This window comes from Trifolium pratense, linkage group LG2 (assembly GCF_020283565.1).
Source record: "Trifolium pratense cultivar HEN17-A07 linkage group LG2, ARS_RC_1.1, whole genome shotgun sequence".
Lineage (NCBI taxonomy): Eukaryota > Viridiplantae > Streptophyta > Magnoliopsida > Fabales > Fabaceae > Trifolium > Trifolium pratense.
The window spans coordinates 20,089,405-20,109,044 of record NC_060060.1 but is presented as its reverse complement, the minus strand read 5'-3'; the positions used below and the strand labels follow the sequence as shown (position 1 = coordinate 20,109,044).

General features: G+C 33.5%; 1 protein-coding gene across 1 annotated transcript; it reads right to left on the bottom strand.

The window, feature by feature from the left end:
- Positions 1-11,571: 11,571 nt before the first annotated feature.
- Positions 11,572-13,289, bottom strand: LOC123906881. Its single transcript, XM_045956897.1, has 4 exons — positions 13,195-13,289; positions 12,460-12,594; positions 12,243-12,347; positions 11,572-12,115 (listed from the first exon to the last, which is right to left on the bottom strand). The coding sequence occupies exons 2-4, from the start codon at positions 12,583-12,585 to the stop codon at positions 11,756-11,758; spliced, it is 591 nt and encodes a 196-aa protein (XP_045812853.1). The 5' UTR covers positions 12,586-12,594; positions 13,195-13,289; the 3' UTR covers positions 11,572-11,755.
- Between the last annotated feature and the right edge of the window lie 6,351 nt (positions 13,290-19,640).

Below are 19,640 nucleotides of genomic sequence, written 5' to 3'. Positions count from 1 at the left end.
ACCGAAAAGAAAGACTCTTTATAATCAATGCCTTCTTTATATGTAAATCCTTTTGTGACAAGACGAGCTTTTTACCTCTCCACATCGCCTATCGAATCCCTCTTGGTCTTAAATTTTTATTTAAGACCAATGAGTTTCGCACCTTATGGCAATGAGAAAATCCCAAATGTCATTGTCATTTATGGAATTTATCACTTTATTTAGGGCACCGATCTACCTTTGAGAGTTAGAACTTTTCATTGCTTGATGAAATCTGATTAGATCATCATCCATCATTCCAATGTTAACCTTATGTCCCTGGATAAATACAATATAATCATCTATTGTATTTCTATTTTCTCTCATGGACTCCTGAATGACATATGTTCTTGAGGTGTAAGAGTTTGTTCATATGGAACAATTTCTTGTATGGAGAGTTAAACACCTGTGGAAATATCAATATATTCCTCCATAACCATATCTCCCCCTGCAAACTCGACATCCTCAAAGAACTCCTGATAAAAAAATGAAATTTAATTGTGGGATCATAAAACATGTACCTTCTTCTCATTTGTATTAAAAGGTCTTGCTTTAACCGGACATTAAGGGCATATGCTGCAGTTTTAATTGAATAAATTATTGGATGTTGTTCACCTGAATTGTTAAATCTACCATAGTATTTACCACCACGGTTAAACTTAACTCTTTTTGATTCTTTAGTCGAGTTGATTCACAACTCCAGCCTAAATAAAAATTGAATATGTCCAATGACTTTCTTGTTTCATGAATGAGACAAATGATGCCATATACAAAATCGTCTTTGAACATTATAAATATTGTTTACCATTCCAAACAGCCGGAAAGAATGACACACAAATATCAATATTTATAAGTTCAAAGACATCCAAAGTCTCATTGGCCTCATATCTCCTTTATTGGTTTATTTTCCCTTTTCTGGAAAACCTGAGTCTGAGATTTCACTTGACATAAGTCTCTTTATTCTCCATTTGGAGATGTCACCCAATATCTTGTGTCAAATGTACCTGAATTCTCATTGGTTAATTAAATGAAGCAATTTTGTTAAATTGAATAGAGATTATTGTAACCTGACAAAGAACCAAAACCAACTAATTTTAAATTTTGAAATAATTTAAGTTTTCATTCCCAAATAAACAAGAAAAAACCAAATAGGTTCAAAATAAAAATAGAACTTAATTTTTGTTTGAAAGACAGTGCAAAAATAGTTTCATCAAAATCCAAATACAATTTAGTCTTTATCAATAATCTAAATTTTTTTTTTCAATTGCCTCAACTTGAACTGTTTTGTCGTCAACCACATATAGATGTATCTTTCACCATCACTTAGTTGCCGACAATTCATAAAACCTTACATAGGCACACTGTTGTTAGTTGTGACACCCGAATCTATCCAACATGTGTGTCTACATACCAAAGTTAAATCAACCTTAAAACAAACCAGATAAGAAATATACCTTCCCTTAACATGTCATGTTTGACAGTTAAAGTAATATTTCTTTTCCCTTTAGTTCCACAAAAAGAAACAACTATCGTTACCTGATTTAAATTATTTATGTTGTTGTTCCTTTTGAGACACTTTATCTGCAGTTTATCCTTATACTTTATTGAATTAAGGTTTCCCCAAAAAAAAAACATAGGTATATCAAAATTTTCGTTATTGAAAAACCTCTTTTCAAATTTCCTTAATGAAAACTGTTACCGTATTTATCTTTTCAGATAGTCTGCCCTAGAATGTTCCCATAGTGGCATTCCTTATGATCATCGAACATATGCAATTTGACCTCTCCCACCTTCCAATTTCCCTCTTTTGTTTAGAGGTACTCTCATCTGTACGAGGTGAGAGAGAATCAATCCTTAACGCAACGTCGAGATCCATACTTCAAGAACTATCAAAAGATTTACTTTCTAGAACTTGAAGTTTGAGCCATTTAACTAAATTGACGTTGAAAGTAAACTTCAACATGTTATTCATAACTGAAGAGAGAACAAAAAAACAAGCAAAATATGCTCAAATAAGCTTTAAAATAAAAGTAATTTTAAATTCAAATAAAGATAAATCCCATTACAAGATATCGGGAATCCATTAACATTCTATCTTTGGACAAAATATTAACTTTTCAGTGATACCTTGGCGTAGTAATCAAACACTGATAATAAAAAAACATGTCAAATAACAAATTTTCCTTTGGGCCAATTTATTATTCACACGTAAAACCGAATAATTATCACACGTTTATCACCACAGTTGCACTTATAATTCTGTAAAATAGTTACCTTCCTTTGGGCCGGTTAAATATTCACATAAGTTACAAGCACACAACCTTTTGTATTTCAAAATAAATTAATCTCCACAAAAGAGGTTACTTTGGCAACGTTATGTTTCAATCAACTTATTTTAAAATACATATCCTTAAACTGTCCAATATTTGAATTTAAAATACTTACCAAAATGATAACCAAATTTGCAAGTATAAGAACACAACTTGCAATTTCCATAACTGTACTTGAGTCTTGTTCCAATTTCTTTACATATTTGAAAAAGAATAGAACAAGATTTCTGTATGGCACTAGAAGAAAAATTGAAACCCATAAAAGTTATAGAAAATCGCAATCAATTCTTATTGAATTGAAACCAAATGACATAATATATGGGATCAATTTGAAGCAAAAGAAAATTGCAGCACATGTGAAACAAAACAAAGAATACCTTAACTTAAACTCTGTTTGTTTCATTCTGCAAAACTGAGAAAACGATAAGTGCATGCCATATACATCAATAGACTGGCACTGCCGTACATAACTGGAAAACTGAATTCTAAAGTAAGGATTCTCATGAAATTAAAACGGCAGCCCACAAACAAAGTTGAATCCTCATCATAAAAACAAAACTAGAACAAGATTTCTGTATGGCATCAAAAGTAGAAAAACTAAAACCTTTAAAACCAAAAGAGGACCTTAGCTTAAAATACATCAGTTTGTTTCATTATTGCAGAAACTAAAGAAAAAAGGCACAAATAACGTATCACTGATTGGTTTGTTAATCACAAACAGCATATAATGACGCACACCTTACAATTTATTTCTTAAGATCATATGATGAATAAAAATAAACCAAATCAAAATTGGGGCCGAATGGAACATCCAGAACATAATGGATATCACAAAAAAGGGAACCGAAATTCCCAAACGGTAGCATAAGAAAATTTTATCCTGAAAAGCATAAACCTATAATACGATACTGTGCAATATTAGAATAATTGCACATCGCAATCCAAATTAAACGGAAACCGAAAAACAGAATTCAACTAAATTCAATCCGAAAACAAAAGATGAGCATACTGAATTATATGAAATTATAATGAAACCTTATTTTCTCAATGATTAAACATGAGTGGCTCTGATACCACTTGTTAGGGATTCAATTGATTCATAAATCCTAGAACCGATCATATTAATCATTAAGAAATAAAACATAATCATAATCATAAGCGGAAGCGTACCTGAGTTTGAGTTCTCCATATGTGATGATCAAAGGTCACGGGTATGTGTGATCTTCCAACTGTAGAATTCCTTATTGGCTCCTGAAACCTCTTCTGATGGGGATGAAGAGAGAACTTTTGACTGAGCGCCGTTTTCACGTTATTTCTACAGTTGGGGACCATAACCCTTATAAATAACCTTAGGGTTATTTCTTAGTTTTCAATATTCTAATTTGGCCCCTCATCAAATTAGATATTGACTTATGGTATCTACACAATAAATTACCTTTCATGATATTTATGCTTTAGCCATAGACTTATTATTAATTATTAATTAGACCACTGATGCTTTGGCTAATTACATAATGGCCCTAACACATGTAATATTACTATTGTGACCCAAAAATCCTAACACTATTTTCATTAAGTAATCTGTGGTGGATCTTCAAGTTAAAGGGCACGACGCCCAATCTGAATCACAGAATCCTACCAATTGGAGATCATTATCTTTAGGTAGGACAATACCTTGTCCCGGAGACGATTTTAAATACCTTAGTACTCGCATGGCTGCGTCCCAATGAGCCTGATGAGGAGTTTGCGTGAACTGGCTCAATATGTGAACCAAATAAGTAATATCTGGTCACGTAATGGTTCGATATATTAGGCGGCCAACCAGCCTTCTATAACGGGATGGTCTATGCATATCGGCCCTGTATCCAAAGCAAGTTTTTGGTTTTGCTCCATTGGAAAAGAAGATGGTTTGCAGTCAAGCATCTTGCACCCACTTAAAATATCTAAAGTATATTTGCGTTGGCAAATAAACAGCCCAACTGCTTCTCGTGCTAGTTCAAGGCCTAGGAAATATTTAAGAGATCCAAGGTCCTTCATGTGAAAACAATGCTTTAGATATTGCTTGAATTCTTTGCATGAAGAACTATCATTTCCTGCAATTACTAGATCATCCACATATACTAATACAGCCATGAACTTATCTTCTTTAGTATAAGTGAATAAACTATGATCCGCATTGGATTCTTGGAAACCATAGTTTAAAAGTGATTGAGAGAGTTTTGAGTACCAGTTTCACGAAGCTTGTTTCAAGCCATATAGAGATTTTCTCAGACGGCAAACCATTCCTTCTTTAGGAACTTGGTATCCATCCGGAACTTGCATGTAGACTTCCTCTTCGAGATCCCCGTGTAGGAAAGCGTTGCTTACATCCATTTGGTGGAGTTCCCACCCTTTTGCTACAGCAACTGAAAGAAGACATCGAACTGTCGTCATTTTAGCTACAGGGGCAAAAGTCTCGTTGAAATCTTCTCCTTCTATTTGGGTGAACCCTTTTGCTACAAGCCTTGCCTTGTACTTTTCAACTTCTCCGGAGGCTTTGTACTTTACCTTGTAGACCCATCGGCATCCCACTATCTTCTTTCCCACTGGTGGTAGCATAACATCCCAAGTTTTGTTGTCTTCCAAGGCTTTGATTTCTGCTGCCATAGCTTTTTGCCACTCGGAATGCTTTGCAGCCCCTTGGTAATTCTTTGGCTCTTGAATACTGTTAATCGCTGCAAGGTAGGCCTGATGTCTATGGGAAAAACATTTATCATTAATAAAATTAGTGATAGCATAGGATTTACTGACACGTTGACTGTTGTAAATAAATAGTAAATATTCTATTATTAGGAGTAATCTTCTATTAGTAATTTGTATTTGGCCCATGAGCCCATTAGGTTAGAATAGCCTATATAAACACATTAGTGATTGTAAATTATTCATAACTTGAAATATAATAATATATTCAGTTTTCACATGGTATCAGAGCTCTCGTTCTTTGAGGGCCTTGCTTCCGCATAAACCCTAGCCGCCTTCATTGCGGTCATAAACCCTAACTGCCTTCATTGCAGGATTAGGATTTGTTACTACTGCCTTTATTGCAGTTTCAGCAAACAGTTGCGAAATCACTGTTCACGTGGTACTGTTCATCCACGACACTGTTCACGCGCGTACTGTTCATAGCAGTACTGTGCGTCACTGTTCATTAAAAAAAAAAAACTTGGATTTTTTTCTATTTTGTTCTCCTTATTAAGACAATCACATGACATCGGTCAATATGTCAAAAAAAGGATTTGTTCCACTCAACCAAGATGAAATAAAGAGGTTGAAATCTTTTCTTAGTGAATTGGAGACACCAACAACGGTTACAACTTCTCTGGCATATTCAGGTATGTTTCCGTTTCCACTTTCTCTTGGTAAGTCTCAATTTTCTGTTGGATTAAATGCTTCGGATAAACCCTATAACCAATATTGGATACTGGATTCTGGAGCCACTGACCACATGACACCCTTACCCACACAATTTTCCACTTATTCACCTTGTCTCAGTAACAAGAAAATATCCACAGCAGATGGTACCCTTTTAACTGTAGCAGGTCAAGGAGATATCCAAATAAGTCCATCTATAATCCTACGAAATGTCCTTCACATTCCCAAATTGTCTACTAGCCTAATTTCCATACAAAAACTCACCAAAAACCTATCATGTAATGCTATTTTTTATGACAATGCTTGTGTTTTTCAAGATAAGCATTCGGGGAGGACAATTGGAAATGCGAAAGAATTGAATGGTCTTTATTACTTGGATAACCAAAATCTCCCCCCAAATCCACTCAACAACAACTCACTTTTTTCGGAATCAATTAAGACCAACAGGGAGAAAGTCTTTCTATACCACCGTCGCCTTGGTCATCCTTCATTTAGAGTCATGAAACAAATATTTCCTTCCTTTTTTAAAAATTTAGATGTTGAGAGTCTTTGTTGTGAGGTGTGTGAACTTGCTAAACACAAACGTGCCTCTTTCCCGGTCAGTAACAAAGTGAGTACTTCTCCATTTTATTTAATTCATACTGATGTGTGGGGTCCTTCTAATGTTCCAAATATATCGGGTGCTCGATGGTTTGTAACCTTCATCGATGATTGCACTCGGGTTACATGGGTCTACTTACTAAGACAAAAGTCCGAGGTTACCTCTGTGTTTCTACATTTTTTCTCATTGGTAAAAAACCAGTTTGGAGTGAGTATTAAGAGGGTCAGGTCTGATAATGCCAAAGATTACTTCAATCAAGGACTTAATTCCTTTTGTCAAAAAGAGGGTATTATTCATGAGTCCTCTTGTGTCAAAACACCCCAACAAAATGGGATTGCTGAGAGAAAAAACAGGCATTTGTTAGATCAAACACGTGCTATATTATTCCAAAATAAGGTTCCCAAGAAGTATTGGGGAGAGGCGGTTTTAACCGCATCGTATCTCATAAATCGTTTACCTTCTAGTGTCCTTGCCTCTAAAACTCCTATGGAGGTTCTATCCTCATTTTATCCTGATGTGTCCACCTCTTGTAATCTCATTCCTAGAATATTTGGGTGTAAGTCGTTCGTCCATATCCATAGTGATGGTAGAGGGAAACTTGATCCTAGAGCCTTAAAGTGTGTCTTTATAGGGTATTCTTCCACCCAAAAGGGTTACAAATGTTATCATCCACCGTCTCATAAATTCTTTGTCTCCCGAGATGTCACCTTCCATGAACATGAAAGTTACTTCATTCAAACTCATCTTCAGGGGGAGAGCACAAGTAAGGAAGATGAGTCTCTTATACTCCCTGACCTTAATTTCGGGCCAGAAGTTGAGGCTGAAACTAGAGGTGACAATGTTGAGACTGAAATTGATCTTGAAAATATTGAAACTAAAGTTGACAATGTTGAGACTGAAATTGATTCTGAGAAAGATGAAAATGTTGGTGTTGATGTGAGATATGGGAAGAATTTAGTATACACAAGAAAAAAGACCATTCCTGAATCTACTCATATCCATGAGTCCGATCCAACATTACATGAGGTAACTTTCCTTGACCCTTCAAACTCTAGTGATTCAATTTCAGAATTTTCTCATACCCAGGAACCAGAATCTAGCTCAACCATACAAAGGGAACCAGAATCCATTCTGATAAAACATAAAAACCCAAAATCCAGAGAAATAACACCAGTAGACTCTAAAGATTTACATCTCCCAATTGCCCATAGGAAAAATACTAGAACCTGCACCAACAAGCCACTTTACCCTCTATCCAATTACTTATGCTTTGAACAATTATCAACTACCCATAAAGCCTTCCTCACAAGTCTAAACACTACCACAATACCTACTTCCTTGTTTGAGGCATTGTCTGACAGGAAATGGAAACAAGCCATGGATTTGGAAATGGAGGCACTTGATAAGAACAATACTTGGGAATTGGTCTCTCTACCAAATGGAAAGAAACCTGTAGGGTGCAAATGGGTATACACTGTAAAATACAAGGCTGATGGATCTATTGAGAGGTACAAGGCAAGATTGGTAGCCAAAGGGTTCACTCAGACTTATGGAATAGATTACTCTGAGACATTTGCTCCAGTTGCAAAAATGAACACTGTTAGGGTGATATTATCTTTAGCAGCTAATTACAATTGGAACTTGCAGCAATTTGATGTAAAAAATGCTTTCCTTCATGGAGAACTTGAAGAAGAGATCTACATGGATGTACCCCCTGGATATCGTGAAGATATTGCTGCCAACACCGTGTGTAAGTTAAAAAAGGCTTTATATGGACTAAAGCAATCACCACGAGCTTGGTTTGGAAGATTCACCAAAGTTATGGTTGGTTTGGGCTTCAAACAAAGTCAAGGAGACCATACTTTATTTGTTAAACACTCTAAGTCAGGGGGAGTCACAGTGTTATTGGTGTATGTGGACGACATTATCGTAACAGGCGATAATGAAGAGGAGCAGCAAATGTTAAGTCAACACTTAGCCAAGGAATTTGAGATTAAGACCTTGGGAAAATTGAAGTATTTTTTGGGAATAGAAGTGGCTCACTCTAAGAAAGGAATTTTCATATCCCAACAAAAATACATTACCGACCTTTTGCAAGAGACTGGCAAGACAGCATGCAAGCCTGCATGTACACCAATTGATCCAAATATAAAGTTGGGGAATGCAGAAGAAGATGTTGCGGTTAATAAGGAAAGGTATCAAAGATTGGTCGGCAAACTAATATATTTATCACATACTAGACCTGATGTTGCTTTTGCTGTAAGCTTGGTCAGCCAATTCATGCACCAACCAAAGGAGATTCATCTACAAGCTGCACTCCGAATTGTTCAATATTTGAAAGGAACTCCAGGTAGAGGAATTTTGTTCGAACGAAATGGAAGTGTGGGACTTGAAGCATATACTGATGCTGACTATGCAGGGTCAATTGTGGATAGGAGATCAACTACAGGATATTGCACTTTTTTAGGTGGAAATCTTGTGACTTGGAAGAGTAAAAAACAAAGTGTGGTATCCAGATCTAGTGCTGAAGCAGAGTTCAGGGCAATGGCACAAGGTATATGTGAATTACTATGGCTGAAAAGCATCTTGGAAGACTTGAGGATAAAGAGTGATGAACCAATGAAACTCTATTGTGATAATAAATCTGCTATTAGCATAGCTCATAATCCAGTGCAACATGATAGGACCAAACATATTGAAGTTGACCGACACTTCATCAAAGAAAAATTAGAGAGTGGTCTAATTTGCACTCCATATGTCTCTTCCCAAGGCAACCTTGCAGATCTTCTAACTAAGGGGCTGAACGGCAATAACTTTGAAAGAATTGTTTCCAAGTTGGGAATGATAAATATTCATTCACCAGCTTGAGGGGGAGTGTTGTACAATGATAAAAATTTTGGAAAATTGAAAGTAACATGTGTCGGTGTCAGACACAGACATGTGTCAGGTTCAAAACACGCCTTCAAACTGAAGTCTTCCCTATTATCTCAGACTGTAACAGTTGCAGTTCAGACTTAACATGCACGTAGAGACAATTCTAGAAGACAACATCCATACCATGGAAATTTAAGACAATGCAGCTCAAATAAAAATGAAATGACAGTAACTGAATTTGAACTAGATTTAGTTACCTTGGAAGAATTAAGCTCTGGTATCTGAATTGAAACCTACAAGGAAATTGGATTCCTGACTTCCACCCTTTTGTGGATTCAAAGATATGGACGCAGAGAGGGACAAAGCCTTTCCAAATGAAGAGAGTGATTCAATAACATTTTGAAATTCAGCTTACAAAGAAAGAACAGAAAAACAAAATATGTTGGGTTATTGTAAGAAAAATATTAAATATCACATTTCATGAAACAAAGATGGAACAAGCTAGTTACACCTGAAGCTGCCAGTTACTCAGTTCCAAGGGATCCAAGAGCTCAAAAACTCTCAAATGAACAACTGAATATGAAACAACCTTTGGTGTTCATAAAAAATGTAAATCAATAGTATTTACTATTTTACTTTCAAGTGAAAAGCATGTACGTGGATAAAAAAACATTTCAATGAATTAATTATTACTAGTGGCGACTTGACATTCAGTTGTTTTAGAAAAAACTTCTAAAACTAACCATTTTCAAACGAGACAGAGATTCCGAATTGAACATCAACGACCTGCACTGCTTCCGAAGGTTTTGCATATCTTCCACTGAAGAGGCTGTGAATCTGTATAGATAATTTATAAAACCACAATTAGGCTTTCAGCATTGACTGAATAAACGTATGAAAAGTTGTGAGCTTTTAACTGAAATGTTGAAATGTTAACGAAGAAAATGACAAAACTGAACCAACGATACCTTCACCAATCTCTTCCAAGAATGAAACAATTCCACCGGCATTAATACATGCAACTGCTTCACCTAAATCTGATTGAACCCAAACTATCCTCACAATGTTCCTTCATAAGCCTTCACAGCTTCAGGTGCAAAATATCATCATAAACTAATATAAAAATCACCAACAAAAGACGAACTAATCCAAAGGACACCAATCTTACCATCAAACATACTCAAACAGAGCAAACTAGTCTCATAAGTGATGAGGTACATAAGCTCAAATAAGTCCATATAAAACATACCATGATGAAAAATAAAGTCTTAAGCAGTCTCACATTCACTAGTAACAATGCCTATATGATAAACAAGACAAACAAACGGAATTGAATATTAAATTCACCTTAGGTTTGAAAGTAGAACGAACAGAGTTAGAAGAAGTTGGATACCAGCAGTGACGGAGCCAGAAATTTTAGGTTGTGGGGGCGATAGAGTTAAACACAAAACAAAAAAATTTCATAATATCACACTTGAACAAAAGTAAAGACACATTTACTCTTCTTCTAAGACAAAGTAAAGGTTATATAGTGATTATTATTTTGTTATATATGAAAAAAAGAAGTTGGAATAGAACAACTTAATGTAACAGTTTATTTTGATTTAAAAAGAATACTCCCTCCGATTTTATATACAAACAACTTTTTATTTTTTAGGTTCATTCAATAGATATCATCTATTAAATCAACATATCTATATAATAGACTGTATATATTATCTATTGAATGAACCTAAAAAGTGAAAAAATGCTTATTTATGAGACCGAAAGAAATATATATATAAATGATGAAAAAGTTGATGCTTATATTTTGAATTTCGAAAATGCTAACTAATGCCCCCATGACACTAGTTAAGGAAGTAAATATAGTAAAATATCTTAAAATTTGTGTAGTTAAATTCTTAAAAGTATAAAATGTATTGTTTTCAATATAAATTTTACTTTTTAATTTTTTAACCAGTACTCCAAGGAGACTAGTTAGCATAATCTTTAAATTTTAATCATTTAGAATTTTATATGTTAGATATATAGGTGGTTGTAATAAGTTGAACTAGTATGAATGTTGCAAATTTCATAGAGTGTGCATATGTTGGGTGGGAGTATTGGCATATAGTATATACGTTGCAATTTCAAAAAACATTGTGCAGGCACATGCCCCCATACTGATGTATGTAGCTCCGTCCCTGGATACCAGGAATCGAGTACCATAAACTGAACGAGTAACAAGTCTCGTATCAGAGTAGTTCTATGATGAACAGGTTGTGCCATTATCAAGAAGGCTCAACAATTTCACACATATCCAATAACTTTAGAATTCATGCACTGAACAGAAATAGATTGCACAACACAAATACTTCATTGATAATGGTTTAAAACCATAATATTACACACAATATTAGACGTACATTAATTATAGGATATAAGTAAGAATAATAAGACATGGATAATACACTTGCTAGATGCAAGTATAATACATGGTACTCATATAAACTGATTGACCACATTTTGGATGACGTTCTTCTTAAGCCTCCAACACTTTATTCTGCTGCATTGGAACTTCAGTGTTGTTTATTATCAGCCTCAGTTCCTTCTCCTGCTGCTTTGGAACTTCAGTTGTCTGCTTTCCAGATTTAGCTATCTGCCTTGGTCTCTTCACCTTCTGCATTGGAACTTCAGTGTTGTTTATTATCTCCATATACTTTGGAACTTCAGTTGTCTGCTTTCCAGGTTTAGCTATCTGCCTTGGTCTCTTCACCTGCTGCTTTGAAACTTTAGTTGCATGTTTTTGAGCTTCAGCTATGTCCTTTTTCTCAAGCTCGATTTCAGCTTTATCAGTTTCCAAGGTAGCAAGCATATTCTGTAAATCATTGTGGACTCTATCCTGCGGGGTTTAGAGATTAATAATATTAAAGAGCTAAAACATGGAAAAAGAAACTAAAAATGTTTGGAGCAAAAGCATTGCTAAAAAGCCCAGCACAAACATTGTTAACATTTCCAGAAAAACTTACAATATGTTCAGGATCAGCACCAGATTCCTGCAACAGCTTCAGCCTCTCCTTCAAGTGTTCAGTTAATCGAATGTCTGATTCCAGCTGATCTTCCAGAAGGGCAAGCTACAAGATTAGAGATTTTAGAGATTAATATTAAATATTAAACAAGTAAAACATGGACAAATAAACAAAAACATCAAGAGCATTGCTAACACATTAACAAGAAAAAACTTGCCCATGATTTTTTCGTAGGCTCAGTGAAACACTTTGCGGTGCTGGACGAAATAAACGAGTCAGGATTATACAAGCGGTAAGCCAAGCAGTAATCCATAGAATATCTCATGTTACCAAGATTATCCATAATCTAATGCTGTGAAATTAGATGAAAGAAAAATATTGTTAAAAGCAGGAAACAAATAGATAGACAAATTTAATAATAATAATAATAATAACAATAAGAATAATAATAATAATAATAATAATAATAATAATAATAATAATAATAATAATAATAAAACACTAAGAGTTTCAGTAACACTCAAAGTTAATTCTGTGTTTGAAAGTAAAAATAGCTTATGATAAGCGCTTGTGCAATAAGTTGTTTTATAGAAACGTGAGTGAGACACAAATTCACAAACAGTGACCGTATTGTATATCGAGGGATTGTTATTTGAAAAGAAGGATTACAATCCCCAATTCAATAACAATAATCATAATATATTGAATTGAAAAATAAAAGAAGAAATTATGAAAGTCGTGAACCCTAAAACAACAAATAAAAACCCTAGAGCGAAAAGATTATGAATTAAACAATTAATCAGAGAAAAGATTGAAAGGAAAAAGATAGATTATGAATTAAACAATTAATCAGAGAAAAGATTGAAAGGAAAAAGATAGATTATGAATTAAACAACTCGAACTAGAAGTATTGAAAACGAAAGAACAAGAATGAAAATGCATACATACATACCTTGAGAGAGGGAGGGAGCGAGCAAGAGAGAGAGAGAGAGGGAGCGAGCAAGAGCAAGAGAGAGAGAGAGAGAGAGAGAGAGAGATATGAATGAATGAATGAAAAATCGGAAACCTGGAGATATATATATAACAGTTATTTGGGCTGAAAGATAATTTAAAGCCCAAACCCGATTCTCTTTCTTGACTTCCACTCTTTCTTGTTTACCGCCTTAAGTATCATTATGCCACCATTTACCGCCTAATAATTACCCTTAGATTGATATAATATGGTGCACAGTAATATTATGCTCCTTCAACACGTGATGGCTTAACTCAATTCTCTCTCCACCATATCACATGTGTGATGTGTCTACTCTTTCTTTCTCTTCTACGTTTTTATAAACTAAAATTTTATAAATAATTTGTTAACGTCTTTTTTAGTTTTTTTTATAAAAAAATAATAAAAATTATGAATAATACTTATAAAAATTATATGCACCGTCGGTGTAAAGTTATTTTGCACATTCGTCCAATAATATAACGACACATCATGTATGGTAATTAAAAACACATGAAGTGTCACATTCATTAAGTGATGTGGCAACGCGTCATTGGATGTATGTGTAAAAAACTTTTACACCGACGGTGCACAACAATTAAACTCTAAAGAATAAATGGACCTACTTTTAATCTTTTTGTTCCACTAAACAAGTAAATTTTTATCCTAATTTAAATTTTCTCAATTTTTCCAACAAATAGGTATTCATAAATATATTAAAAAAATTACAGGATATATTTGTCATTGATACTTAAAACGTTAGGAGACACATGTTGAAAAGATTAGGGATGACAATGAGTAGGGTACTGTACTACTCATCCTCATATCCGTAGTTTGAAAAAATACTCGTACCCACGCTTATACCCGCGTGGATAACAACCTTTGTACCCGTCCTCATACCCTATGGGTACCTAAGTACTCATACTCGTACCCGTTACCCGCATTTTTTGCTAAAAAAATAAATCGATCAATTATGGTACTGACTTTTTATGGTGTATTTGATTTGCCATAGTTAGTGGTCTAGTCCTATGACTTGTTTAGGTCTTGTTTAGTTTCTTTTGGTTCTTTTGTTTTGACTCTATTGTGACACTTCTTAGTGTCTCGTGACACGTAGACTATTTGCTTTATTGTGTGTGTGTATATATATATATATATATATGAGTCGGGATCCGTTGACACCAGGTGTCAAACTTTAATTTGACATCAAATCTTAACCGTTTAAATTAATTAATCCAACGGTTTTAAATAAAAGATTACAATTGATTAAAAAGTATCACGTGACTCGATCTTTTTTGCCCTTGTCGTTACTACAAAGTTTCTCATCTCTCGCGGCATCCAATTTTCTTCTTCCACAAGCACCGGTCTTCTTTCATCATTTTACCTTTTGTTCCACATAATATATGCTACCGATTTTGTTAACCCACATCAATTTGTGGCTAAATTAAACCAATTGATCGGGATAATTCAATTAGGATTTTAGTCGTAATTCAGTGATTTCTTCAACAAATATATTTTCCTTCAGATTAACAATAGTTTCTTGTTATTTCAGTCGGCAACAAATTCTTCTGCAAATTTCTTGTTTTTGTTGGCAACTAAACATGTTTCTTCTTTACATTAAAAATAAAACATGTTTCTTCTTTCTTTTTATCTCAAAAAGCTCGAAAAAATAAATTTTAAATGAATATTATAATAACAATAATAAAAATTATTAAAATATAAAAGACCTCAATTTAAAATTTGTTTTAGGCCTCGTATAGTGTTGGGTCGGCCCTGGGTATCAGAGATCGTCGACGACGAGGATGAAGTCTTGGTAGTGCGCTTTACAAACTTCTTCAATCTTTGACTCTTTGGAGCGAGCGAATTGATTAAGGCGGTTATGAATTCTTATGGTGTTGTAAGCATGTGAGGGACAACATTTAATAAAATTACATGATTAACCCTCAATTCGATTTTAATATATTAGTAATAGATTACCAATATTTTTCGTTTTATAATTATTAGTATTATTTATTATTATCAAAAGTCAAACAAAAAAACAAACAAAAAAGGGGAAGAACAGGCAAAACAGCAACAGAAGCAGAGCTCCCCTGTTCTAGCTTTTTCCTCTTTTCTACAACTTTCATGACTTTTTCCTCTTTTCTACAACAATTAATCCAATGGTCACTACTCACTAACCCAAAGTGAACTCCTTCACAAAAAAAAAAAAAAAAAAACCCGAAGTCAACTAGCTCCAGTCCAATGGACACAACACAAGCTTCAGCAACTACTCTATAAATTGGAACAATTGAAAGAGGAACAGGGGAGTGAATTGAAAACAAAAACAGAGAGACAGAAAAATCTTTAGCAAAATTTAGAGAGCCAAGCATGACCATTTTTCATCCTATTTTCATATTTATTATTAAAAAAATAATAATAAAAAGAAAAAAATCAAAAGAAAGAGGGAAAAGAAACCAACGCAATACGCACAACAACAACTGGTATCATGTGCACTCCCCACTCCCCTTGTTTCAAGCTTACAAGTTTTGACATTTTCTCAAAATTGATCAAGCAAGCTTTCACCAATAACAAAAGCATTGTTTTTCTTTTCCTCTATTAGACCCTAATTTCTGCTGCCTATAAATAAAACCAAAATCAGAATCAAGAATAGCAGGCGACAGGAGGCAGAAAAATAACCAAATAATTCATCTCTTTTCACCATTTTACTAAAATTCGAAATATCATCAAACACCACTAAGTGTATGTTTGGTTTCAATTTTGGAGCAGCCAGAATTGATTCTGGACATGTAGAATGGATTCTGACTTATTTGCTTCCTCAAAAGTAGAATTAATTCTGCCTCCAGAATGGATTCTACTTGAAGCTAGAAATTGTAGCTTCTCATTCTAGAATTGATTTTTACACTCAAATTCTTTGTTCAACTCACTTTTGTATGAATATATCCAAACATAAATCAATTCTATCAAAATCAATTCTATCTAACTCAATTATGTCAAAATCAATTATATCCACCGCAGAACCAAACACATACTAAACCTTCAAGTTTTATTGAGGAATTCAAATTAAAAATGATAAGTTGATAAGCTACTTAAAATAACATTTTAAAAATAAGTTATAAGTCAGTAAAATAAGTTATAAACTCTATTTGAAAAACTGTTACTAAACAAGTCTTTTTTAATCAAACGAGATTATAAGTTAATTTATGTGTCTTAAATCAGTTTTGTAAAAATGAGTAACAAAAAGAAAAATAGAAGAAGGGAGTAATTACCTCATCTATGTACTGTTGTAAAAATTGGAGCAATTCACAATAATAAACAACATCTAAATTTGAATAACTCAACAAATATTATAGAGAATAAATTAAAATAGAGTTCATAAGAACTTATCTTCTAATTGCGGTAATTGATGTCGGCAACCGTGAAGTATGCAACCATGATATCAAAAATGATGAATGACCTGCAAAATTTCAAACCGTGGTACAATACATAAGGCGTGCTGATCGCACAGTCCTTAAGGATTTATCCGCCTCATAAGCGCAAATCCCCTAGGATTCAACAGGTCCTTCCCGGATATGAATCATATCCGAGGTGACAGAACTAGCAAGATATTATTAGACACCGGTAATGTAACCCAAGAAGATAACAACTCAATTTGTGAGGAAGAGGAAAGTAATTTCTCTATTTTATGTCACGTATCAAAACATAGAAAGGAGGAGCCATAGATGAACACATTGGGTGTAAATACCGTGAGTGTGACTTGCTTCAATTCTTTTCCCACCCCTCACTCCTCAATCCTTTTTCTATTCATATACTCATGATGATGCAGTTAAAAAGTTATTGTTGACCGAAAATCCTTATAATTAGGATTAAAACCAAATAAATTGAATTAAAAGAAAAACATGTCTTTGACCAACTAAAAAACACATTTAACAAATTAATAATAATAATTATTATTAAAATAACTTTAAAATAAATTATTTTGATAAAATAGACAACATGTACTTCGCCCAAAAAGGAGCCAAAGCTCTTTTGTAAGGATCAGAAGGCAAGATTGAATTTGGTGTATCACTAAAATCCTTCCACTTTTCTTCCACAAATTTGTATTCAACTACCTTCAAATTTAGAGCAATCTCCACCCTGGTTACAAATGGACTTCCCACTATTCCAAAAAGCTTCACCTCTTCGTGGTTTGATGCCATTTTAGTTATCTCTTCAATTCTTAATTTACTCAAACAACTATTTCGTGGTTTGATTCAATATTCCAAATATCTTACTTCTATGTATATTTCTAGGATTTTTCTTTCTTACAATTAGAGCCACGAATTTTATTCCACAAAACAGAAAGTAGACTAGAAAAGTCTATTAAATTATTGTTAAGAGTTGAAAGCAATATAAAGTAGTCCTCCTCACAATGGACTAATTTTCAATGTTTTTTTTTTAAATCCTGTTAATTTTAGAGATAAATATGTTATTGATCCTCATAAATATACAAAGTTTTGTTTTTAGTCCCCAAAAAAATTTTCTTTGAATAATGGTTCTCATAAAATTTCCTGTCATAAAAAATAGTCTCCGCTGTTGAATAATGGTATGCTGACATGGTCGTTTTTTATGATTGGACTTATGACTGGTGTACATGTGGCACTTCTAATATAAATAATTATTTTTTGAACAAGTCAAAATGAAATATATAATAACTGAAAAAACAGTCTCTTCAGCATAAAGTGTGCCAAGATAGACTACCAAAGGTTGCAACGGAACATAGAAAGAAATACAACAATCAAAATCATACAAGGCTCATACATAACAAGAGACTAGACCACCAACTATGGTAGTTTGAAGCTAAAGTAATACTAGTCGTCTTCAACCACCTGTAGAAAAAAAACTTGATCTCAAACAATATGGAATCCCATGTGGCATTTATAATATAAATAATTAAAAAAACAATGGAAATAAAAGGGATCTCAAATCACCCAAACTCTCAAAGGGTACGTTTGGTTCGGAAAGAAAGTGAAAGAAAAGAAAATTACACAAAATAATTTATGTAAAGATTACGTGAGCAACAAGTATAGATTTGTTGGCGCGGATGGCTGGAAACTAATTAACCGGAGACGTGTAATTCACTGAACTAAGGAATTATCCGCACATATTGCGTAACTCCCCCAGAATACAACCGATTCTTCTCGGTGATAAACGTACCGAGGCTATCAAGACATGAGAATATCAACGAGGGATACTTTGTTTTGAAAATAAGATGAAAATAAACTTAGTAAGTTTTTCCGCAAAGTACTTCGTCTTTTTCGTTATAAAACCCATGCATATATATTTTGACCTATATACTTAGGCTCTGTTTGGTAAAAATAAGCTATAAGTTAACTAATAGCTTATAAGCTAGCTTATAGCTGAAACAATTCACATTTTTTCAAACAAGCTTATAAGCTAGTTCAATAAGCTATAAGCTAGCTTATTGGACTTACCAAACAATGCCTTAGTGACCAAGTAAAAAGCAATTCAATCGTGGGAGACAAATCAATCCTATTAATTAGTAAACGATAATCAAAATAAATCGGTTATGTATATGACTTAGTCAATAATATAATAGGATATGGATTTAATTGATATGCATCGACGGTGTAAAATAATTTTACACTGTCAATCAATACCAACCATGTTTTCCGCCACATCACCTCACTTCATCCCACTTTCTTGACATGACATGGCAAAATGATGATTATTTATTGTATGACCGTGTAAAACTATTTTACACCGTCAAGTACATTATCAATTAAACTCAATAAGATATAATAATGATAATTGAAGAGAATTTAAAGGGCAGTTATTACTATAATAAAGGAGACATTTCAATACTTAAATAATATGGAATTCCATGTAAAAATACCAAGTCAATTTAGATCAAAAAATTACGATAAATATAATAGAAAAATATTTATTTTTTTAATCAAAATATATTTCTATATTTCTTACTTGAAATTATGACACACAATAGATTTTAAACTTTTGAAATATACTCAAATTTCCAACAAGATTTTCTCATTTAGTAAAAAAGAAAATATAGATTTTCTCGTAAAAACAAAAAGGAATATAGAGAATTTTCGTGGACACAAACTTAAGTGAAAAATACGTGGACCTTTAGAAAGATTGAATGTGAGGTTCAAGAGTTGAACACATGTTAAGCACCAGATTTAGTCTAATTGAAAAAAATTATGTAATATGTATAAGGTCTAAAGTTTAAATTTATTGCCTCCAATATTAAAAAGAAAAAAAAAAACTTGAACACTGACTTGAATTATCTCCTTTCCGGACTCTCTACATTTCTCTTTTAAATTTCTCTCATCAATAGAAAGTAATAAACAAATTAAAAGAGATAATGAAATTAAGAGACATATAGAATTTCA

Bases quoted from the DNA above. Each gene is read 5' to 3' on its own strand.
- LOC123906881 (XM_045956897.1), bottom strand. From the start codon at position 12,585: ATGGATAATCTTGGTAACATGAGATATTCTATGGATTACTGCTTGGCT. The intron at 12,348-12,459 runs GCAAGTTTTTTC...CTAATCTTGTAG, and splicing joins AGCCTACGAAAAAATCATGG to CTTGCCCTTCTGGAAGATCA. The intron at 12,116-12,242 runs GTAAGTTTTTCT...TAAACCCCGCAG, and splicing joins GTGCTGATCCTGAACATATT to GATAGAGTCCACAATGATTT.